This window comes from Stegostoma tigrinum, chromosome 9, assembly GCF_030684315.1.
Source record: "Stegostoma tigrinum isolate sSteTig4 chromosome 9, sSteTig4.hap1, whole genome shotgun sequence".
In the NCBI taxonomy this organism is placed as follows: domain Eukaryota; kingdom Metazoa; phylum Chordata; class Chondrichthyes; order Orectolobiformes; family Stegostomatidae; genus Stegostoma; species Stegostoma tigrinum.
In genome coordinates, this window is record NC_081362.1 from 83,445,896 (window position 1) to 83,471,534 (window position 25,639).

At 43.4% G+C, this 25,639-nt stretch overlaps 1 protein-coding gene across 1 annotated transcript; it reads left to right on the plus strand.

Annotated features, from left to right (window-relative positions):
* Positions 1–1,660: 1,660 nt before the first annotated feature.
* Positions 1,661–25,282, plus strand: LOC125454618 (sulfotransferase 6B1-like). The gene is made up of 7 exons (XM_059648697.1): positions 1,661–1,989; positions 5,494–5,621; positions 10,563–10,652; positions 13,896–14,022; positions 17,533–17,627; positions 22,191–22,347; positions 24,164–25,282. The coding sequence occupies exons 1-7, from the start codon at positions 1,752–1,754 to the stop codon at positions 24,292–24,294; spliced, it is 966 nt and encodes a 321-aa protein (XP_059504680.1). The 5' UTR covers positions 1,661–1,751; the 3' UTR covers positions 24,295–25,282.
* Positions 25,283–25,639: the final 357 nt, after the last annotated feature.

The following is a 25,639-nucleotide window of genomic DNA, read 5'->3' on the forward strand; positions in this document are numbered from 1 at the left end:
TTGGGAACCCTGCAGCCCAATGGTATCAATGTGGACTTCACCAGCTTCAAAATCACCCCTTCCCCCACTGCATCCCAAAACCAGCCCAGCTCGTCCCCTCCTTTCACTGCATCCCAAAACCAGCCCAGCTTGTCCCCGCCTCCCTAACCTGTTCTTCCTTTCACCTATCCCTTCCTCCCACCTCAAGCCATACCTCCATTTCCTACCTACTAACTTCATCCCGCCTCCTTGACCTGTCCGTCTTCCCTGGACTGACCTATCCCCTCCCTACCTCCCCACCTATACTCTCCTCTCTACCTATCTTCTTTTCTCTCCATCTTCGGTCCGACTCCCTCTCTCTCCCTATTTATTCCAGTTCTCTCTCCCCATCCCTCTCTCTGATGAAGGATCTAGGCCCAAAACGTCAGCTTTTGTGCTCTGAGATGCTGCTTAGCATACTAAGGTTTCTTTTTATTTCTGTTGGTGAAGATTTTTAGTTTTTCTGAAGAAGAGTCTTACTGAGCAAGGAATGTCATTTCTGTTTCTCTCACCACTGAACCCAGCATGACTCTTCTCCAGTGATAATGGGAACTGCAGATGCTGGAGAATCCAAGTTAATAAAATGTGAGGCTGGATGAACACAGCAGGCCCAGCAGCATCTCAGGAGCACAAAAGCTGACGTTTCGGGCCTAGACCCTTCATCAGAGAGGGGGTTGGGGTGAGGATTCTGGAATAAATAGGGAGAGAGGGGTAGGCGGACCAAAGATGGAGAGAAAAGAAGATAGGTGGAGAGGAGAGTATAGGTGGGGAGGTAGGGAAGGGATAGGTCGATCCAGGGAAGACGGACAGGTCAAGGAGGTGGGATGAGGTTAGTAGGTAGGATATGGAGGTGTCGCTTGGGGTGGGAGGAAGGGATGGGTGAGAGGAAGAACAGGTTAGGGAGGCACCCCTCCACCCACTGCATCCCAAAACCAGTCCAACCTGTCTCTGCCTCCCTAACCTGTTCTTCCTCTCACCCAGCCCTTCCTCCCACCCCAAGCCGCACCTCCATCTCCTACCTACTAACCTCATCCCACCTCCTTGACCTGTCTGTCTTCCCTGGACGGACCTATTCCCTCCCTACCTCCCCACTATACTCTCCTCTCCACCTATCTTCTTTTCTCTCCATCTTCGTTCCGCCACCCCCTCTCTCCCTATTTATTCCAGAACCCTCACCCCGTCCCCCTGTCTGATGAAGGGTCCAGGCCCGAAACGTCAGCTTTTGTGCTCCTGAGATGCTGCTTGGCCTGCTGTGTTCATCCAGCCTCACATTTTATTATTTGTTGTTCCTGCAGCTTGCGTTGGGCTTCACTGGACCACTGTAGCAAGCCGGAGACAGAGATATTGACCAGCGAGCTGGGTGGTGCATTGAAGCGGCAGGCAACTGGTAATTCAGGGCCTTTTTTGCGAGTAGAATGTAGATGTTCTGCAAAGCGGTCGCCAAGTCTTCGCTTCGTTTCGCCAATGTAGAGGAGACCACATTGTGAGCAGCGAATGCAGAAGATTTTAGCCGCTGCTCACAATGTGGTCTCCTCCAAATTGGAGAAACGAAGCGGAGACTTGGCGACGGCTTCGCAAAACACTTACATTCTACTCGCAAAAAAAGGAAGCAGTTCGCTGTCACTGTTAATAGCCTCTTGGCACGCACTGTCGCGTGCGAGCGTTCAGGCGTGGGAGTCGCCGTTCGCCAATAAAACGGGAGGCTGTGCGCTCTGCCCGTCTGTCCCAGAGCGATGGAGAGCAAAGACGGTGTGAGAGAGGGGGCTGACAAAGGCGGACCCGCCGCCGATTTCCATGAGAGGGTGCAGGGCATGTTGGAGAGAGCAAAGCAGCTTCAGCCGGAGGAGCTGACGTTCCGCTACAACGGGGTCCTGTACCCCACGGTACTTTGCTCCGTGCAAACACTGCAGGCTCTCGGCAACTTCCAGGCTCGTCCCGAAGACCTGGTGATCTCTTCCTACCCCAAATGCGGTGAGGCTGTCTGTCCGATGTTTGTCGATTCCTGTTTGATAATTTAACATAAGTCCGTTGTGAATTTTTAAAGTTTGTCTCTGTCCAGAAATTCAAATCTGTTTTCGATCCCAGTCCCTTCTGTACGGCTTCGGCCACTTTTCCCCATTCGTTGTGATTCCTGTGGGATTGTTATATCTTCATTATTACAGAAATGTTACAGGTTTTGTTGCTTCTTTTTTGATGTTATTGACAGTTGTCATTACGGTAGGTTTAGTCGAGCTAATGTTATTAACAGTGCTAATGTTTTGTTGCTCTATCCATTGAAGATTCATACGAACAGTCTCAGTTAATTCTCCCGGGAATGCGAGATACCATTAGAAATCACGTGGCTCTTAACTTTCTCGCACGGCCGTCCATCTCTGCCCATCCTTGTGGTTCTTAATCCAACCAAATAAAAGAGCCAAACTCATTGAGAGCAGTGATCCAACCTGCGTTATTGCTGTACAGGAGCCGGTATTTTCAACTGCTGCCTGTCTTTCATTTTCCCACAGGGTACACGCAGCGAAGGTGAAGGTCTTCGAGAAGGTACTGGGAGACACTAACAGCTGCAGATGCTGGGGTTCAGAGGTAACCCAGTGTGGAGCTGGAGGAACGCAGCAGACCGGGCAGCCCCACAGAAATTTTCTGAGGAAGGCTCCCGACCTGAAACGTCAGCTTTCCGGCTCCCCAGATGCTGCCTGGCCCGCTGTGCTCCCCCAGCTCCACACTGGGGTATCTCTGAGAAGGTGCCGAGCTGTCTCGTTGAATCTCTGCAGTCCTTGTGGTGAGGGGCCTGTCACACTGCAGTTAGCAGGAGAATTCCAGGGTTTGGACCCAGTGCCGGTGCGAGAGAAGCTACCAGCCAGGATGGTGACGGGCCGGGAGGGGAACTGGCATGGGCCATGTTCCTGTGCAGCTGCCGGCCTGGGCTTCGGGACGGTAGAGGCGGCCGGTTGGGGAGGGGCTGCTAAGAGCCTGGATTCGATCTTTTAGCCAGCACAGCCCAGAAACAGACTGTCCGAGTGGCCTGTTAACACTGTGGGACCGTGTCCGACAATCCAGGCTGTACAAAGTGAAGCTTTTGTTGCGTTTGGTAACAGGACAAATCCAAAGGGGCTATGGATGTGGCCGATCAGTCTTCGCCTGTACCCAGAGAGCTGGGCAGCAGCTGACTGAGCGGAGCTTCAGCTGAAATATTTTTATCCCCTCCGCCGCTCCATGCAATAGCAATTCTGAACCACACTTCTCACAGCAACAAAACAATTTATTTGCAGCAAAATGCGAATAATAAATCGCCAATCCTTCCACCCTATCAGTCATGTGCCTGAGAGAGTCCAGTCCTTGCAGCACGAGTGGAGGCTCAGCCCTGGCAGATGCAACATGACCCCAAGTTCCCCAGCTGCCTGCATGTCTCATTATTTGAGGTGAGGGAAGCAGTCAGGCATTTCGATATTTACAGATGGTCAAACTCTCCATCCCGGGCATGATGTCCAAGCTTGACATTTGTCCTTGTGCCAGGTATCTCCATGGCAATGCCCCCCCCCATTGGAGTGAGGCCTTGGATGCTGGATGGGCTTTCATCGGTTCTGTTCACTGTGGTTTAGTTGCTCCGTCCTTTTTCTGCAGGAAGTGCAGGTGTCAGCTATTTTGTTTCTTCACACGATGTGGTATTGCTGGCTGGGCCATCCCAAACTGCCCTGGAGAAAGTAATGCATGGCTTCTGCTTGGGTCGTGATACACATTCATGTCGTGTATTAAAACAGCAAGTTTTGAGCGTGAAGATCTGGTGTTTGTGTGGCTGGAAGTGTCTCCAGTGTAAAATGGAAAAGTTCTCAGAACAGTGGAATGTAAACAATTTGTAACTGGATACCCAGAGAGTGGGTGTCTGAAATGAGAAACAGATGCTGAGTGTGCTCGGAAAAGGAGAGCAGCAGTGGGACAGGGTTATGATGTGGTTTGGAGAAAGGGCATGTGTGGTGGCACTTGGGGGAGGAGTGGATTGGCACTGTATTGAAGAAAGAATAGTATTTCATTGAGAGTAAAATGCAGGAAAATTAAAATCGGCACTTTCACTGTTGTGGTCATGCAACTATTTGCTTTCTAGATTAAAGCCATGGTGCAATGCTACAGATGTGTAACAGTTTGTTTGGCTGTCTGTCCATTATTAGACTCCCATCTGGCCCTTCACTTGTTCCAGTCATGTATTCAGAACAATATCAGAAAATCTGTATTGTGCTTAAAACAACACAATCCGTCATACCTGTGAAACTAAAAGCAGAAAGACCTCTTGCCCAAAATTAACTTTAAACTCTTTGCAAGATGAACAGCAGTTGATTGTCTCTGACTTGATTGCTGCTGGTTTAACTGGAAATCTGTAATTTAAACATGGCAGATCAATCAGAATGTTCAGGATACTCCATGAACTATTTGCTCCACATGCCCGAGCACAGCAAATCCATTTGGACTTCAGATAATACCAAGACTTGAGGAGCTATCCAGACTGCATTGACTGAGACTGAGCAGAAGCAGATTCAGTAGTGACATTAGAAAGGACAGTGAGGTGTGATTAATTAGCCAGCATTTCCAAACAGCTAGTAGGAAGATTGGGCAGAATTGTCCTGGGCACTTATGCTGAAATGTTAGTACGTTTGGTCATTTCAGTTCACTTATGGGCTGTGTACTTGCACCATTACTGCAGTGTTTACCAGAGTTTCGAGACGACAGAGAGCCAGTTATAAGCAGAGACTGGATAGGCTGGGACTTTTTTTCCTGGACCATAGGAAGCTGAGGGGTTTATAGAGGTTTTAAAAAAATCATGAGGGGCATAGATAAGGTGAATAGCCAGGGTAGGCGAGTCCAAAACGTGAAGGTGTTGGTTTAAGATGAGAGGGGAGAAATTTAAAAGGAACCTGAGGGGCAATGTTTTCCACACAGAGGGCGGTGTGTGTATGGGATGAACTGTCAGAGGTGGTTGCAGTTACGACATTTAAAAGACATTTGGGCAGGTAAAGGTTCAGGAAGGCTTTGGGAAGGAAAGGTTGAGAGGGATATGGACTAACTGTAGACAAATGGAGCTAGTTCACTTTCAGAAACCTGGTTGGCAATGACGAATTAGACCAGAGAGTCAGTTTCCAGGCTGATTCTGAATACTGAATAGAGAGTGGGCAAGAGTACGTGTCGAATGTTTGGTTTTGCAGCCTCGCCCACTACACTTCCCTCGTGAGGCACACTAGCCATAGTCACAGCACGCATCAGAGAAGGTCCTCCTGAAAGTAACATTGAGGGGTCTGTCAGTTGCCTGGAATGGGTGCCTGAGGGAGACGTTAGACTTATGATCGTATTCTGGTAAGTAACTGTGGAATTGTATGTGTTTCTTGAGTTTGTGTTGTCTCCTAGGGCAGGTTCTTTTATTGCAGCAAGTATCTGCTCACATTGATGAAGTAACCAGTTTCATAACTCTTTTATTTTAACCATGTTCTACAGGATTTAATTGGGTGAATTTGTTACTTTGGGATATTGCCACTGTCAATCAGAATGAATCCAAAGACGGGAAACCTGGAGACCTAAGTAAAATCAAGTTATTGGAATTTGAAAGTGCTCGGAGCTATGAGGTAAATGGATGAGAAATTGTGTTTGAGTCTTTTAAAGAAAGTAAAGGCTTGCATTTATATGTTGCTTTACGTGATCCCTAAACATCAGTAATGTAGAAAATGTGGCAGCCAGGTTGTGCACAGCAAATGCCCCCAGGCAGCAATATGATAATCTCCAGATCATTTGTTTTTGCGATATTGCTTGGTGAGTAAGTATTAGTCAGGACACTGGGGACATCTCCCCTGCTTTTCTTTGAAATGATGTCATGGGAGCTTTTACAAGCAGATGGGGGTCAGCCGCTAACATTTTGCTCACGTGGAAACTCAGGGATATAACTGTTGCCTAGCAGCCTGTTTCTGATATTGCGTTCGCAATGTTATAGGTTAGATTGGCATAGGTTTAGTAGTGAGTCCTGTTCATGGGATGCGAGAGTCAGCATTTATTGCACATCCCTCAAATTACCACCGAGAAGCTGTTGGTGAGTTACCTTCCTAACAGCTGGGAGTCTTGGTTGACCATTTCAGAGTTAACCACATTGCTGAGGATCTGGAATCACACGTAGGCCGATTGGCCAAGTGGTGTCTGATTTCTTTCCTTTAATGAGCATCAGTGAACCAGATGGATTCTTTAATGACAATATGGTACTTATCTGGTCACTCTTATCCAATACTAGATTTTCAAATGCTTGTCTTATCTGATAACTGCATTTAAATTCTCCTAACTACCATTTTGGGACTGGAACCAGACCATGAACCCAGGTTAATGGATTCTGAGTCCAGTAATATAAACACTATGCTACCGTACCCATGTGTAGGTGATGCTATATCAACAATGTCTGTTAGTTAACATAAATTACAATGGCCAACATCTAAATAATGACAAAAAATAAAACAAAGAGATGCGGGTGCTGGAAATCTGAAACAAAATCAGAAATTGCTGGCAAAACTCAGCAGGTCTGGCAGCATTTGTGGGCAAAAGCAGAGTTAGCGTTTCAAGTCTGATACAAAAATAGAAATTGCTGGAAAAGCTGAGCAGGTCTGGCAGCATCTGTGAAGAAAATATCAGAGTTAATGTTCCAGGTCAGGTGACCTTTCCTCAGAACTCCGAAACGTTAAACCTGATTTTCTCTTCAAAAGATGCTGCCAGACCTGCTGAGATTTTCCAGCAACTTCTATTTTTGTTCCTGATTTCCAGCATCCGCAGTTCTTTTGGTTTTCAAGTCTGGTAACTCTTCATCTGAAGTGATAGCAGCTGCGAAAAGTGGGTATTTATGCTGAAGTTGAGATGGGATGAGCAGAAAACTGGAGGCAAAGAGATCTGAAAAATGTAGGGTTGATAACAAGCCAGGACAAAAGAGAAGCTGAATAAGTGATAATGAGAGCTGATAGTAGGGCAGAACGGGTAGGCTGTGTTGAAAGCAGCCCATGAAATGTGATAGTCGGCCTGAGGGTGGGTGGGAATGGGATGCCTGTGCTAAAAGCTACACGTGCCATGACAGAGATAGCAAGAACTGCAGATGCTGGAGAATCTGAGAATAACAAGGTATAGAGCTGGATGAACATAGCAGGGCAAGCAGGAACGCTGACGTTTTGGGCCTAGACCCTTCTTCAGAAAACATTTCTGAAGGAATCAGGCTCTAATGTTATTGAACTCGATGTTGGGTTATAGAGCCTGAAGGATCCCCAAGTGGAAAATGAGATGCTGTTCTTCCAACTTGTGCTATGGCTTGTGGAACACTACAGCAGGTCTACAACAGAATTGTTCCCGTGGGAACATGGTGTTTCGGGTCAAGACCCTTCATCAGGACTGGGGAGGAGGATGGGATCTGAGATATAAAACAGAGGGAGAGGTGTGGGGATGGGGAATGGTAGGTGGAATGGTGATTGGTGGATGCAAATAGGGGGTTGTGGAGATTGGTCAATGAGAAGGGTGGGGCAGATAGGTGAGTTCAGTCCATCCTTCCATGCTTTTTATCCTCCTTCACACCTGGTCCTATCATGGTGTGGCTTGCTTTCAGCACAACCTACCCATTCTCTCCTACTCTCAGTTCTCAATATCACTTTGTTCAGCTTCTGTACTGTCCTAGCCTACTATCGCTAATACCCTTGTGTACCTATCCCTTTCAGATCTCGCTCCCTCTCCCTCTCTCTCTGGACTCCATCTCCACCATATGTGCTCATGTCCTGCCGCACTCCCCCCATCTTTGCCTTCAGCATAAATACTACCTTTTCCTACCTGCTATCAGTTCTGGCGAAGAGGAGATGACATCTATTTTGCTTCTTTTGTGCATCCTGTTTATTGCCCATCAATGAGCGCAGGTTCTATATTGTCTAATTTGAATTCACAATGCTTGCCCCTTTCATGACGTACCCGAGTTCCTCATTAGAAGGGACATAGTGGTGATTTCGCAGGATCAATCATCCAGTCACCCAGTTTATTGCCTGGACAATATGGGTTCAAATCCCACCATAGCAACTGCTGGAATTTACCTTCAAATAAATAAAGCGCTGAAAATGAAAGCTAATCTCAGTAATGGTAACCATGAAACCATCATTGATTTTTGTGAAAACTCATCTGGTTCAGAAGTGCCCTTTGGGGAAGGAAATCTGCTGTCCTGACCTGGTCTGGACAGCATGGGAATCCAGACCCACAGCATTGTAGCTGACTGTGAAATTCCCTGAGCAAGATCAATTAGGTATTAGGGACAAATGCTGTCCTTGCTGGTGAATCCTGCATCCCATGACAAAGGTTTCATCTCAAGGCTTTGGCTAAGGAAACGCTAATTTGTAAAAATAGGAGAAAGTGTTGATATTATTTTTGTAACATCCTTCCCTCAAATTGTACGTGGTATTTTTCATTACGCTGTTTCAGCACACTTGCTGATCCTGAATTTGTGCTTCATTGCATATTGCTGGTTCCAAATAACCGGTTTCTGATGATTAATGCTGTCACCAAATTGTTACTACTTAAATAAGATAACTTATTTAACATGAGTACTTTCCTCCATTACAACTACAGCATACAATATTAATTACATTTCAAAAATTATTTAAGTTGCTGTAAAGTACTTTGATTTATCTTAATACTTGTGAAAGGCATTATATAACTACAAGTCTTAATTTTATCACTTTGACATTGACGTCTTTCTGAGAAGCTGCGTTGAACAATGAACTGTATGTAAAGGAGGAGCAATCAGGGAAGAGTTGTTTGGGTGGGTGTTAGAATCTGTTAATTTGCAACACAGATTGTTGACGCTTTGAACAAGAGATAAGTTACAATTTCATTGTCTGTTATCTAAAACCAATAATAAGTTAATTGTTGACATATAGATTTTAGTTTGTCACAACTCTCTTGCAATCCCAGTTATTGATTTACAACTTCTGTGTCACGGTGTTAAGGTGACAGAGCTCTTCACACTGTTTTACTGTCTCATACTTTATGAATTATCAAATGCTTTGCATTTTGTGAGAAAACCGTTTATATAATAAATTATCAGCTATGGAAGGAAATGTCAATGACCTTCAGAATTTTCTACAGGGATGTTTATAATGTTCCTCTTGGACCATTTTAAGTTTCCATATTTTGCATGAGAAGTTGAGTAATAACCATTCAGTATATGGGAGTTATGACTTCTCATTTTGTGAACGTGATATGCCCAGTTGGATTTGTGTGTAACTTTTGTTTCTGTTCTAATGCCTGCAGAGAAGATTTTTGAGTGAGATATTGTTGTCTTAAAGTTTCTTAAGCTTCCTTCATTTGCCCTTTGGTCCTGGTATCCTGTTAATTTGGAATAATCTTTTAGACCGGCATTATTTAAATTCAATGTAATATTTCAGGTAATGCAATGAAATTTCCTTCTGATGTTCCCTTATGGACTCTTGGACTCCAGTTCATCTTTGCTTTCCTCAAATGCTACTCCAAGGATCTATTTTTCCTGTCATCCTCACTAATTAATGCTTTGTGGTTTGATGAATAGAATTCAACATGACATTGTCAAGTAAAGAAACCCAGACTGTAAAGACTTCAACACACAGGAGATTCACAATTTATTTAAGTTCACTTTTCCTTTGAAGAGTGAGACATTGGTTTGGTAATTAATGTAATGGACATCCCAGGAAAGCAGGTAATGTGGAACCATTTGAGGAAGAATTGAATAAATGTTTGAGATAGTCCGCATTGAAGTGACCTGCTAGGTTTGGGATCTGCTAATTGGGCTGCAATGTCTTTTTCAGTCTTGCGCCTTCCTTACCCAGATTCCTTGCACCCTGTCTCAGTGATGTACATTTAGCCAACCTTAAGCATCAGAATTTCTTCTCTCATGTATGTGTTTTCTGTACTAGTGGTTTACATGTATCTTTTTCTGTGTGAAATATCTTTTTCACAGTTGGTGAGCCTTTTGTTAACCAGCGTTTTCTGACCCTTTATCCTTCCCTGTTTCTGATTCCTTGATCATATAGTTGTCATTTCAACAGCCTGAATTGGAAGCTTGATTCTGATGCTGGACGCCAAAAAAATAGAAACAAAGGGAGGTAGAAGTATGCGCATTGGGAGCTATCAATACTGGCTTTAATTCCAAATGTTGTATTCAAATGCATGCTGTTTTGGCACGACAGAGGGAGCTTGGTTGTATGCGTGTGCCATTTCTGATGTCGCCGAAGTATTATGAAGTACTCATGCCACCATTGCTGTTCAACTGGAATCTTTCTTCATCCACTCCAATAAATATGATACTAAAATGGAAAATGTCTGAAAAACTCACTGAACCGGTCAGAGAGCTTCAGTTGAAATCAGAATAGAATTAATGTTATAGGTTGATAATTTTATTTTTATCAGAAGGTATTTGGCAAAATATTAGCAGAAATCATTTACCAGTAATGGACTAAACTCTGCCTCTGTTGGGGTATGGTTGCCCTTCCTGGTCTGCCTGTTCTTACACATATCTTTTTGGTTATTCATTTAAGATGATGAAAAGTTTTCCGTCACCCCATATCTATGGCACGCACAATCATTACAACAATTTACCACCATCTATAATTGAGAAGAAAACAAAGGTAAGATTACACATTAAACAGCAACCTGAGACCGAACTCGACTTTAATCACCTTAACAACATCTGCAAAGGACTTAATTGATTTGATCATTATCCTCTTTGGCCAACTCATAAACTCAATAGTATACCAATAGTTCCTCGCAGGTTCTTGTGGCCCGGTGGTAGAGTCCCTACCCCAAACCAGGAGGCCTAGGCTCAAGTCCTGTCTGCTCTAGAGATTTGTAATAACATCTCTGAGCAGGTCAACTGGGGGGAAAGAATAGGTTAAATGAAAAACATTAAAAAGTCTTTCCATTCACACCATAACAGGTTACAATCAAATGCTTTCTGGGTGATGCTGAATTTCGATCTTGCTCCAGAATGACTTGCTGATAATTTTTAAAAAAATGCTTCATGGCAACAACTTAGAACTATTATCATTTTCTTATTAAAAGAAACCACATTTCAAAATGATAATATGCTTATTGCATACTTTTTATCAAGCAATGAGATCACGATTTCTAAATACAAACCAGATATAACTGGTTGAATCAATCCAAGTAAGTTTTGAACTCCATTTTACAATTACAAAACTGCTTTGAGTAAAAGTGATTTAATAATTGATCCAGACTGGAAACATGTGCAGGGCAAAGTGGAAATTGGTTAGGATGGTTTTGATTCAATCGGTCTAACCCAGACCCCTGAGATTTATGGTCATCTACTGTGTACGTCTCTCTGTCTGGGTTCCAACTGAGCTAGCCAATTAGATAACGTGTTGGAGGGGTAAGGACCAGCAAGGGAATATACATAGACTTGAGGAATTAGGAAAGAAAATGGACAAAAAGGAAAGCTGCAGAGAAAAGCCGTGATTGTTGTTTTTTTACTGCAAACACACGTTGCGTGCAGCAGGCTTAATCAGTGTCTAGTGTGATAAGCCTTAGCTGGCAGAGTCCCAGGTGAAATTGGATTTCTTAACAGAGCAGATCACAATCGTGACTGCCATCCAGAAATTGCAGAAAATAGGTCGGGTGTTTGTTTTAAATAGACTAAGCTGAGTCATATCAAACAAACCTCATGGCCAGATTTCTAAATAACATCCAGCAGAATGGGTGTGGATGCTGTAAATCAGGAACAAAAACAGAAGTTGCTGGAAAAGCTCAGCGGGTCTGGCAGCACTTATGAAGAAAAAAAAAATCAGAGTTAATGTTTCGGGTCCAGTGACCCAAAGGTTGTGGAGCTTTTCCAGCAACTTCTGTTTTTGGCCAGATTTCTCCTCTGTGTTTAACCACTCTTGTGGAGAAAGACTTGGGAACTTGGGGAAGTTAGTGGCAATATCTTGGGGGCAGTTCATATCACAGTAGAGGAAGTGTTAGAAGTTTTAGAATGTATAAAGGTGGATAAACCTGCTGGTCATGACCAGATATATCCAAGAAACCTGCAAGAGGTGAGGGAAGAAATTGTGGGGTCCCTGGCTGATATATTTACACCATCGTCAGCCATGGGTGAGGTCCCAGAAGACTGGAGGATGGCGAATGGTGTGCCCTTATTCAGGAAGGACTACAAAGAAAAACCTGGGAATTATAGGCCAGTAAGCTTAGCATTTGTGGTAAGTAAGTTACTAGAGAAGATACTGAGGGATAAGATATTCATGCATTTAGAAAGACAGGGTTTGATTAGGAATAGTCAGCATGGATTCGTGCATGGGAGATCATGCCTCACAAATTCGTTCGAGTTCTTTGAAGTAACCAGGAAGGTTGATGAGGGCAGGGTGGTAGACATAGTCTACATGGATTTCTGTAAGGCCTTTGATAAGGTTCCACATGGTAGGCTGCTCTGGGAGGTTAGATCACATGGAATCCAGGGAGAGCTGACAAATTAGATAGACAATTGGCTTGATGGTAGGAAGGAGACAGTAATAGTGGAAGGATGCTTGTCGGACTGGAGGCCAAAGACTAGTGACGTGCCTTGGGTCTAACCCATTCCTGTTTGTTATCTGTTGGATAAGAATGTACAAGGCATGACTAGTAAGTTTGCAGATGGCACCGAAATAGGCGGTATCATGGACAGTGAGGAAGGTTATCTGAAATTGCAGCAGGATTTTGATCAGCTCGAGAAGTGGGCCAAGAAATAGCAAATGGAGCTTAATATAGATAAGTGTGAGGTGTTGCATTTTGGAAAATCAAATCAAGGTAGGAGTTTCATGGTGAATGGTGGGGCCTTAAGGAGTGTATTAGAACAGAAGGACTTTGGAGTTCAGGTGCACAATTCTTTGAAAGTGGAGCCACAGGTATATAGGGCAGTGAAGAAGGCTTCTGGCACACTGGCCTTCATCAGTCAGGGCATTGAGTGCAGAAGTTGGGAAGTAATGTTGCAGTTGTACAGGATGTTGGTGAGGCCACATTTTCAGTATTATGTTCATCTTGCTACAGGAAGGATGTTTTAAACTGGAAAGTGTACAGAAGAAATTAACAAGGATGTTGCCAGGACTCAAGGGACTGAGTGATAGGGAGAGGTTGAACAAGCTAGGACTTTTTGTTTTGGAGCATAGGCAACTGAGACTTATTAAAGTACATAAGATCATAAAAGGCATGGATAGGGTGACTGCACTCAGGCCTTTTCCTAGGGTTGGGGAATTGAGGACTAGAGGGCATCAGTTTAAGGTAAGAGAGGAAAGAATACCTGGAAACCTGAGAGACAACTTTTTTACACGGAGGATGGTATGCATTTGGAATGAATTGCCAGTGAAACTGGTTGAGGCAGGTACATTAACAACACTTAAAAGGCATTTGGATAAATACATGGATAGGAAAGGTTTAGAAGGAAATGGGCCTAGTGCAGGGAAATGGGGTTAGCGTAGATGGGCATTTTGGTCAACATGGACCTGCTTGGGCTGAAGGGCCTGTCTCCATGCTGTAGGACTCTAAGACTCTATGAGATTAAGGTAGAAATTCATAGAGTCACGAGTGCAAGCTGCTTGCATGACCTCCTTCAGCATAGAAACTGTGATGTGAAAAACATTCACTTAACAAAAAAGGTAGGTTTCAGAGTAAACCATGAACAGGACAACGTGTCATGTCTTTGGATAATGCTGACCATATTTGACTTTATTAAACCGAGTATTGAATGGAATTGGGTTGGCAACTAGACTGGAGGATTTCTGATGAGTAAACTGAAGGTAGAATGGTTGGGAATAATATTCTGTTTGGCTCACACTCAGTCTCAGGGCGGAAAGATTAAATGTGCTTGACTTGTCATCTCTCGACAGATACTGGTTGTATTTCGCAATCCCAAAGACAATGCAGTGTCCTATTATCACTTCTGTCAGAATAATCCTTTGCTGCCCAACTCTGCATCTTGGGATGAGTTCTTCAGAAAGTACATGACTGGAGAAGGTAAGGCATCTTGGCTACAAGTAATCTCAGGCGTAACCATTCCTAGTTGCACAGTCCAAATAGAATTTTATTCACTTTAAGTATATATTATCAGCATTGCTGAAAAAGATAAGTTTGACTGAAAATTTTCACCTTGCACTAATCAGCACATTTTGCAAGAATTCCAATTTGAGGGGTGGGGTACCAACAATTAATGTGACATGAGAGGAAACCCCTGATTGGTTGACAAGTGGACTCTGATTGGTGGAGGCATTACCTGATGAGTGCAAAAGAGAAAGTTTTGACAAAACTGTCTCTTTTTTCAGCAATAGTCAAGTTCTCCAGCACCAAGTGAGAATCTGTAAATTCCCAAACTTTGAAAGCTGACATATCAAGCAAATAAATGTATGCAGCAAAGCAAAAGAGAAACTTTTTCTGGCCAAGGAGATTTTTCTGGAAAATGTTGCTACCATGGCTACACCTGACCCAGGTAAATACGGTCAGGCATTTGGTCACTGACGGGGCTTCCCTTGGGTGTAAGAACCTGTCTGTGCCACTAGGAGCAGCGGCTTCTGCAGGTAGTGTGCCAAGGGCCAGCCTGATGGTCGTCTGTAGAACCACGGACACCAGAGATTGTCGGGGTTCCAGAAAGGGGGGTTACAAAAGGGGCAACAAAGGGCTGGGTCAGACCCAAGGGAAGTAGGGGATGGCTTTCAGTCACCTAAACCCTGTCGGCATTTCCTAATGCTGGGAATTGAGCACCAAGGATCTGTAAACCAGCAGCCACCCTGCTGAACCATCCCATCCCCTCTCCTTTCCCAAATGCAATCAAAGCCATAGCCAAAGATCCAGTAGTTTGAAGGGCATCCAGCAGGATGGAGAGGAAAAACATGTGACTAATTCTAGCAGGCACCAAGTGAACTATTCGCATGCATCATCCACTTTCCGACTTCTTCAAACAGCATTCCCGAGATGTCTGTTTTCCCAGGAGCAAATGAAAGTGTAATCTAATGAGCCTAGCTGCCATGTTTCCTACTGGGATGGGCTGTATTAAATTCTGCCCATTGTCTGAGATTCAAACACTCATGTCTTGCTGTAGCTCATGTTGAATTTGATGCACATTAATTTTGGCTGGTCCCTAAGCTAACTTCAGGGAGCGTGGCACCCTCCTTGCAGTCTCGCAACCAAGTAGACTTCAGTTTGAAGAGTCAATGTTCACCTCCTCTGTAATCAATCTGCACAGATAATGATGATAAATCGGGTCGGGGTGGGTCATTGGGGGATAGGCCTGTTGTGTTCCTCCCTCTGCTACCCTGCCATACCCCTTCACCACTTTGTCTTGCCTGGCTCCAACACAAAGCCTCCCACTAGGGGGAGCCAGCGGCTTCCTATCAAAGGCAAGGCAGCTTGCCACTGGCCACATCATAATTTCTGTCATCTTTGGGTGTGAGTCTGCTGGGCCTCAGGCTCCAGGTGGCTAAATAATTCATGAACTGCTTAGCTCTCTCTCCACCCAGCCCTAGTGGACATTGACTCAGAAACATTTTATTGACCCTACAAAATCAAAGGTAGAAAATCTTCTGTTATTTTTAATTACAGGCACTGTCTTTGGGAAATGTCATGACATAGAAGGCTCTCATATGAAAGAGTGATAGCAATCCTCCCCAAAAGGAAAGGTTGAAGTTCTGTCAGTTTTGTGATTAATCTTGTCCATGGCATCTGTGGTAACTTCAACTTGAATTCTGTGTCTCATTTTTTGAGTTTTTCCAACGACCTTAATATGTAAAATATCCATGTTACTTTGATCTTAATGAATCTCAAGCTTGACATAGAATCCCTACAGAATGGAAGCAGGCCATTCAGCCCATCAAGTCAACACTGACCCTCCAAAGAGCATCCCACCTATAGCCACCATTCCTGCCCTATCCCTGTAACCCTGCATTTCCCTTCACTGATCCCACTAACCTGCACCTCCTTGGACACTATGGGCAACTTAGCACAGCCAGTCCACCTAACCTGCACATTTTTGGACTGTGGGAGGGAAGCGGAGCACCTGTAGGAAAACCATGCAGACACAGGGAGAACATGCAGACTCCACACAGTCAGCCAAGACTGCGTTTGAAGCCAGATCTGCAGTGTGGGGCTATGGTGCTCTCAAGAGCTAAGTGGTGTGCGATTAAATGCCCCTTTGCTTTGCGTTCCAACAGTAGCCTCCATTCAGCTTCATCAAACAAAACAAAGTAAAAGGATAAAGACCCAACATTTATTTCCCTGCTGACTTGATTCGTAGTTTCTTCCTCCTGATTGTAGACACTTGCTTTGCACTTTCTGACTTTAGTACTATCCTACTTAACATGCTGAACACTTTGACCCTGAAATTCTGCAGGAGGTCTCTCAGCTCCCTGTTGTGACTCTGACAAGAAAATAACTGGACCCCCTGCCTCCCCTCTCCCAAGTGGGGAACTGCATGAGCAACTGTTCCACCTGCTTATGGCCATTCAAGCAAAAATCCAGTCGGGAATTCCAGGGAAACCTCTTACACCCAGAGAATGGTTAGAATGTGGAACGCGTTATCCAGAAGAACAATTCTGTATACAGCATTGATGCATTGAACAGCAAGCTAAACATGTTATAGAGTCATAGAGGTCTACAGCACTTCTACATCTTGACATCACAAGTATAATCCAAATACCTCTTAATGGTATGAGACTTTCTGCCTCTATCATCCTCAAAGTCCACAACAGTCAAAGGAATGGAAGAATTTAGAAGAATAGAAATACATTCAGGTGGGAAGAGACCTGTATACAGCATGGATAGATTGGGCCATGAGGCTTCTTTCTAGTCTCGAGATAAATATATAATTTTTCAACAGTCTCATCATTATTATGAAATAATAATTAAATTCCTGTCCACATTTGTAATAGAAACTAAATGTGTAAATACTGTTGGTGATGGAGTATTAGTACAGAGGCACACATTTACCGAGGCAGTTTTCATTTTAATTTGTCTTGGAAAATATAAAGCAAGGACTGAATGCCAATTTTCATATGAATTATGTCTGCGTGTCCCAGTCTGGTATTTCTTAAACTCCAGCCTGACTGCACCGACAGACTTCCTGTCACTTTAATTCTTTCTGTGCAGTGCTCTGTGGCTTCACTTTAAGTCATTAATTCTAAACAAATGTCCAATTCAGATTTAACAACTGCTTTGTAATAAATCAAATTCACAAGTTTAGGTCTAAGGGACACCATCTGATAGATTCACAACTCTGGTAAGACACAGTGGATCCATTCATAGAGAGCAAATTACATTAACAGGGCTGTTGTGTTCAACAATGGTCAATGCTGTATCACTGGATATTGTGCTGCAAGGTTACCCTTCTGATTGAGAAGAATGAGGAACTCGATTACAGGAAAGATTCTTGGGGGGGCACTGACTCTGATTGAAATACCCCGTGTGGCACAATCATATGTGTTACTGTACCTTTGATTAATTTTTTTTTCCCGATGCCACTTTTTATTTTTAAAACAGTCTGTTGGGGCTCCTACTTCGATAATGCTGTTGTGTGGGAGAAACATGTTGATGATGAGAATGTGAAGATTATAACATACGAAGAGCTGAAAGAGGTCAGTGTAGTTTTCTTTAGATGCAAAGCCAACACTGTGCAGATTAGTGTACAGGCTTGGCCTCATTGGGAGATTATTACTGTGAAAACTAAAGATTAGACACATTAAACTACTGGAGGGGGTTAACAGAATGATCAACCTTCATTTACCTCTTATGAGGAGCAATCCCCTTTGCTTGTTACACGTCTAGTAAAAATTCTCTTTGTGATATTTACGATAGCTAATTTGTGCCAATATATTTACATGATCACAGATATAGAGATTATGGGAATTTTTATTCCTTTTATCACAAAACTACTATGGCCAGCTTAAAATTATCTCTTGATCATTTTGTTCAGAAATTTAACTTGTGAAGAAACTCTAATTAAGTTTGTTTTGTTAAGAAAAAAGATTTTTTTCCAATTGAATAGAAGTTTGCAACATTAAAACAATTGACACATCTGAAAAAACACAAATTATTTAATCAGAGACAAGGCTCAAGATGAAAAAGTTAGAAAAACAGGATTAAGAAGGCATGTCACATAGATCCCAAGCAGTAGTAAGATAGGGAAGTACATGACCAGGGCAGGCTGATGAAGTAAACAACAAGAGTGAGTGTCATACATAAATTGACATGTTTCAGTTGAGAGAAGAAAGGTAACTGGTGTGATATAGGAAAAAGATGGCAGAATAATTTGTAACAGGGCGTGCAACAATGTTGTTAAAGGGGGGAGAGTAAATCCCATGGCTCCTTATGTATTTATCGTATCCATTTACTAGAAATAACCAGGACCTAACTAGAATTGGGTGATATCAACTGAGTCAGAGCTCATCAGCGCATGGTAAAATAATGCAATACTGAGGAAGTTGCAGTCCCTGTTGTCCAGGCCATGACTTATCCCACAAGCCACACCCACAGCACAAAATTATTCTGATGTACAATGACCATTCAGTTGATTCTTATTTTATTCTTTACTTATTTTACTAGCTGTATGTTGATGTTCTACAGAGATCTTTGGTATTCTTCAAATTTTGACATGGACTCTGTGGTATTACTCCGATTTTTCCATGACTGGCACCCCATAGGATCTGCCAGTATATGGTTCAGAGGAAGGGTTGTTTGAGATAACTCTCTGCCATCAGTACTGCTTTGTATGCACTTTGACTTGGATCTTTCTCATGATCACTGGTAGAGGATGCAGCACTCCAGAGTCTTTACAGAAGACACATTGTTCTCAATTAACAGGCTGGTTTATTGCATGCAAACATAATTACGTACTGTTCAAGCATAAATACGAGGACTCTGCTCTCTACAGAGGCGAGCAGGACTCATTATCTTCACTCAGACTGTGGAGCTTAATTTAACATTTAATTCCTTTCAAACCATTACCTTATACATCAGGTTGTTCAGTGCCCACCTGAGTGCTCCATTAACACCATAGTTTAACATTTCATCCAAAGGACCACATCTCTGACTATGAGGCACTCCAGCAGTGCGGCATTACATTATGATCCATGGTCCATGGTCCTGGATAAATGCAGGTGCAATTTAAAAACGAGGAGTCTCCCATTCGAGACGGAGATTGAAAGAATTTATTCGTAAGAGTCTTGAGTCTTTTGAACTCTCATGTTTAGAGAGTGATGGAGGCTGAGTATTTAATATTTGTAAGGAAGAGATGGATTGACTCTGTTGTTAGATAAGAAGCTATAGTTATCAAGGGTAAGCAGGAAAGTGAAACCGAGGGCACAGTAAGATCAGCAGAGCAGGCTAGAAGGACCAAACGGCCTGTGCCTGTTTCTGATACACATGCAGTTATAGGATCAGAGAATTGTACAGTATAGAACAGACCCTTTGGTCCAAATTGTCCATGCTGACCAGGTATCCTAAATTAATCTATTCCCATTTGCCAGCATTTGGCCCCTATCCCTCTAAACACTTCCTATTCATGTATCCATCCAGATGCTGTTTAACTCTGGTACTTGCACCAGCCTCAACCACTTCCTCTGGGAGCTTGTTCCACACACACAGCATCCTCTGTGTGAAAAAGTTGTGAGAATGTACGGGAAGCCAGAGTGTTGCATTGATAGTTTTTCCATTCCCTTTCTGGGAGCAGGCCTGAGCTTGGTGCCTCCTGTGACAGTGACGGAGGTGGTGGAGATAATCCAATGCAGGGAAGGCGTAGGGTTAATCACAAAATTGCATTTCACCCACTTGGTGGCAAAGGGCATTCGGCATCAAAGGGCTGCTGCTGTAGTCCCTGTCCCGATCCGAATAAAGCTCAGTGCGACTAGGGCAGAATGTGGGCACCCTTCATTAAACACAGTTTAAATGTTGTGTCATGTTGTGGGGAAGTTGGGAAACACTGACCATTTTATTGTGACGTCAGAGAGAACGCATTGTGATTCCCATCCCGCCTGTTCCACAGTGTGGCAATCACACAGTTTCACAATGGTGTTGGTGATGAATCACTTCAGCTGCCCAATATTTAAATCACAGGTCCTTTTCCAAATGTGAAACCAGAGGAAGGATCTCCTGCAGTAGCACGTTTAGTAATAAGTGGAATTGAGCAGGAACGTGAGCAGCTTCATTTCCTCGTTTATACGGTGGGGACTTGTCACAGGCTAGCAGACTTTAATGCCACTTTCACCTCTGTATTAGAAAAACATATGGACATAAATTGGATGCTTAATTACTACAGGTTGACCCTATTGACAGTGATGGCTGAGTTCTGAAGACAGAGCTATGGCAAGGGAACCCACAAGAAGGAAAAAAAATACTGACCTTGTCCTCACCAACCACCACCTCTGTAAAAGCATTTGGCTACGACAGCAACTGTGGGAGTGACCTTGACACGATCCTGATGGACACCAAGCCCTGTCTTCACATTTAAGATAAACTCCAGCTTGTTGAATGGCACTACCACCTTGCTGGGTGGGATAGATTGTTGACAGATCGAGCAGCGAAAGACTAGTTATTCCGGAGGTGCCATGGGTTTCGGCAGCGTACGATTGTGTTCAGCATTATCCATAACTTAGTTGTGTGGCGCATTGCCCGCTCTACCATTACAATTAGAATTAGAATGAGCTTTATTGTCTCACTTAGTCAAACGAGTAAAGTGAAAAACTTACAAGTGGCCACTTACAGTGTCATGTTAGGTACAAAGGTACCTTGGTACAGATTCTTACATACAAATCCTGAGGGGAAAATAAATTAGGAAAGTGCAGAAATAAAAAATTCAGAACAACAGTCCTTCCAGCCCATCCTCACCAGGCTTTGACTCCAGACCGTGATGGTCTTCACCTCCAGATTCTTGAGGCTGGGAATTGTCCCAAGGCCAGGGATCTACCCTGAGACCACCAGGCCAGGCTGCCGAGAGACAGCCACAGTGGGTCGCTGAGCAACCGACACAGTGTGCCACTGAGAGACTATCAACAAACTACACATTTTCATATATAAGGCACTGCTGTTTTATTCACTGATGGGATGTGGGCATTGCTAACTGGCCCAACATTTATTGCCTGTCCCTAATTGCCATTGAGAAGGTGCTGGCGAGTTGCCTTCTGACACTACAGCTGCCCACGTGCTGCAGGTAGACCCACTGTGCCACTGGGGAGACAATTCCAGGATTTTAACCCAGTGACACTGAAACAATGGAAACAGAAGGAACATGTGCACACACTGTGCATGCTTCAGGTTAACAAAGTAAGTCATCACTGGTTTAATTCTTAGGACAATGCCCTGACCAATCAAAGTTAATCTACCTCGTTTGAAATCTGAACGGAGTGTGGCAGTTAACAGTCAATCATCACTATCTGCTGCCTTCTCCGTGACAGCACCTCCTAGAACCAGAGTCTGCTTACAGATCAATCAGCACTGTTCTCTCATCCAGTATAAATGTTAGCTTCTTGTTTATTGATATTTCTTGTGAAGTGTCCTGAACAGTGCAGAGCTTCAGCAAAGTGTGTTTCTTTTCATCAATACTCAATTCAATTGTCATCTGTTTTCTTTCTTACTGACCTTCCTTTAATAGGTCGTTCTGTGGCAGAGTGTGACTTTCTCCTTTTGGGACAGAATTCTGTCTGAAAAATTAAAATCACAGTTTATTTCAATTTTTGTTTTAATTTGACTCAAACTTCTAACATGGAGCAAAATATCTTGCTCCTTAAAGACTGTTGAAATGAACGACTTTGTAATCTCGGTCATGATCTTAGAGATAGAGAGAGGAGAGAGAATCAAGTAAAACAGTGTAGGAAATAACTAAGCTATGCCCTGGTCACATATGGTCCCTGTCTTTTTCTAGGCAGGGACTGGAGGAGGGAGGTGCTAAAAGGGCAGGAGACAAATAAGCTGAAGCTTGCTGTGGAATATTTTAAAATCTCTTACACACATTTGCAGCTTTCCAGTGGTTTTTGAGGTGCATCTGGGTCAGACAGAGGCCTAGCATGCCATGCCTTAGTGTGAGAACTGCTGTGCTGCTTGTTGCTGGAAGAACAGGGTCACCTGTCATTACCCATTTGTTTTGATCTTCTGGCTCTCCAGGTTATGCATTTATTCTGATGGTTTTGTTGTGTTCCCCCCAATAGGACTTGGCAAAGGGGGTACAGTCAATTGCAGAGTTCTTCGCCCTCTCTCTGAGTGAGGAGCAGATTCAAAAGATTGCCGGCAGAGGTACCTTCCAGACCATGAGTGATAACTCTGAGAAAACTCACTCCAGCTTCGGCAAGGTTATCTTCCGAAAGGGTAGGTGGAAATCGACTCTCGCGAGGGTCTGAAAGGTTCAGTTTGGAGCAAGAAAGACAGATCGTATTTTTGCTGTTCATTGAAACTTGCAGCTCAGAAGAGGTTTTTTCCGCCCAATGTAAAAAAAAGCCATACTTCATCCCTGTTTTTGTCTATAATCCTCGAAGTGAAAAACGAGGAACAGGAGTAGGCCATTCAGCCCTTCGACCCTACTCTCCCATTCAATAGGATCATGGTTGAACTGATTTGAACCTGACCTCTACATTCCTGCATAGCCCTGATAATCTTTCACCCCACTGGTAATCAAGAATCTACCTACTTCTGCCTGAAACATATTTAATGATTCTGCATTCACTGCCTTTGAGGAAGGGAATTCCAGAACTCACAACTCTCAGTGATTTTTTTATTTTCTCATCTCTGTCCTTAAAAGGGCAAACTGTGCCCTCATGAAAATTCTGACCCCTAGCTCTCAATTCTTCCATAAGAGGGGAAGCATCATTTCAGCATCCACCAGGTCAAGTCTCATCAGGACCAATTCGTGGCGCAGTGGTTAATATTGCTGCTGCACATTGCCAGGGACCTGGGTCCAGTTCCAGCCGTGGATAAAGTTTGCACATTCACCCTGTGTTTGTGTGGATGTCCTCCAGGTGCTGGGGTTTCCTCCCACTGTCCAGGCCTGTTTAGGTTAGGTGGATCAGCCATGGGAAATTGTCAGTGGTGTGTAGTGATGTCTAGGCCAAATGGATTTTCCATGGGAAATTTACAAACAGGGAATAGTGCAGACTCGACAGGCCAAATGGCCTCCATCTGTGCAGTAAGGATTCTGTGCAAGCCACTTCAGACTCTTCTAAATTTCCAATGGATGCAGGTCGAGGCTTCCTTGCGTAAAGGCAATTCATGCATTCCAGGTGTTTGTCTGGTAAACCTTCTCTGAACATGCATTAAAGTTCTCAGGGACCAGTGCTGTGTACAGTACTCCAGATGAGGTCTCACCAATGCTCCATAAAACTGAAGCGTAGCCTCCCTACGCTTCCATTCAACTCTCTTCACAATAAACTGCAACATTCTATTAGCTTTCCTGATCATTTGCTGCATTCTAACCTTCTGCAATACAGGTATTAAAACACTCTAAGCTCTCTGCATCTCTTAGCTGTGCGATCTCTCATCATTTAAATAATGTTTTTAATTTCACACTTGCCTGCATTATCCTCCATTTGTATCCCTTTGCAGGCTCACTTACGTCCCCTTCCCAACTCAAGTTCTTCATCTTCTGTCATTCTCAACCGCCCCTTTCAAATTATTTTTGAATTATTCACAAAATTAGTGGTAAATCTGCTGAGGTTGGGGGCAAAGGAGTAAGCAAATAGGTAGAGACAAAGCCCTGGGAGAGAGAAGGACAGTTGGGCAGACAAAGGATGGATAATGGTAAGCCAGAGAGAAAGAAAAGCTGACAATGGGGACTCTAAGTAGTTGAAAATGTGTCAGCTATGCTGAAAGCAGCCCGTGTCAGGTCAGGGTCTGGGGTGTGGGGTTTGGGATGGGTAATGGACATGAGGGAAGGACATGTGGGTAACAGACATGTTCAGGCTCTAAAGTTGCTGAACTCACTGTTTGAGTCCTGAAGGCTGCAGGGTCCCCATGCAGGAAATGAGACGCTGTTTATCCAGTTTGCACTGAACCTCCCTAGAACACTGCCACAGGTCTAAGATGGAAATGTTGGTGTGGGAGCACGGTGCTGTGTTGAAGTGACAGGCGGGGTGGCCAGATTCTACGCTATTGGCCCAGGTCAGTTTTAACGACTTTGTTTTTACTCCAGGTGTGGTTGGAGACTGGAAAACCCTTTTCACCAAAGAGCAGAGTGAAGAGATGGATGCAAAGTTTGAAGCATGTTTAGCTGGCACAAAAATAGGAGCAATGTTGAAGTATGACCTCTACTGTAAGGAGTAATTAACAACACTGTGAATATTATGACAGACAAGGAATACATTCTGTTTAGAAACGGCAAGTATTTAGAACTGTGAATTCAAAACACACTGGCAAACATCCAAACCCATTTATTTAAACCAAGAAAATGCAAAAATAAGCAAGAAGATCACCAGACAATGACATCTGAATGTTGCAAATTCAGAGCTAAACCTCTTGTGGCTTTGTAATTCCATGACTGTAACGTTTAGCATTTCAAGCTCTCAGCTTCTTTCACCCCATGCGCCCTCCCTGTCTCCACAAAGGTGACCAGTACCAATCTACAAAAATCCTCCACAGAAACCAATCCAGTCCAAACTGCATTGCAATTCATCAAAGCTAAACACAGCCTGAAGTGTACTGTAATATCACAGTTTCACAAACTCTGCAATGCTGGAGCTGCAATATGGCATGCTCAGGACAAGGACAATTATAGGTCATTGCAGTAAGATTTGTTGTCAGTTGCAGACAAGCAAGCAGAGCAGTTGTCACTACCTCAGACACAGGGTGGAGGTCACAATGATTGCTACCTTCACCATGGTTTTATTATTGGAACAGTAGGGCTAAAGAAGCAGATGAAATTCTCCTTTAGATGAAAAAATCGCATTTAAATTGTTTTTAAATGTCCGAAGATGCTACACACATTGTGAGCACCTTTTTACAAGTGGTTTTACTTAAATAAGATAGTAAAAACTGAAGACATGTTTTACAGTTTTGTGATTCATTTGGGTGAATAATTTATTTTCATATTTCTGCTATTAGGAGCCACTGACAACATTTCAAAAGTGCTAGACTTTGAAAGTTAGAATTAATTACTATTTCTCTAAACTATAGAGAAGGGAATTCTTAACCTTTCTTCAGGAATTATGTCTCCATATTTTTGCTGTTAATTTGTATCATTCTGAATTCCTCAGTCTTTGTTGTAAAAAACATTCCAAACAATGAAAATTCTGGTATCAAAAAATAAAATGAATTACTTGGCATTTTGTTGTGTTTTTTGATCTGTTTGTTTTTTTTTGCATACTATTGTGATCTAGTTTTTGTGAATTTCCATGAGATGTTCCAATGTGATGTAGTGTTACTTGAACATAGTTATTCCATCCTTTGTATTTATTTCAGTCCATGGGATGTGGTGGTTGCTGGCTGGGCCAGTGTTTCTATCCCTAACTCCTGTTGGTCAGCTACCTGTTTGAGCTGCTGCTGGCATTCCCTGAGGCGTAGCTACACCCAACCGTGCCATTAGGGAAGGAGTTCCAGGATTTTGACCCAGTGACAGTGAAGAAACAGCGATTTGGCTCTGCGTCAGGATGGTGTGGGGCTTGGAGAGGAA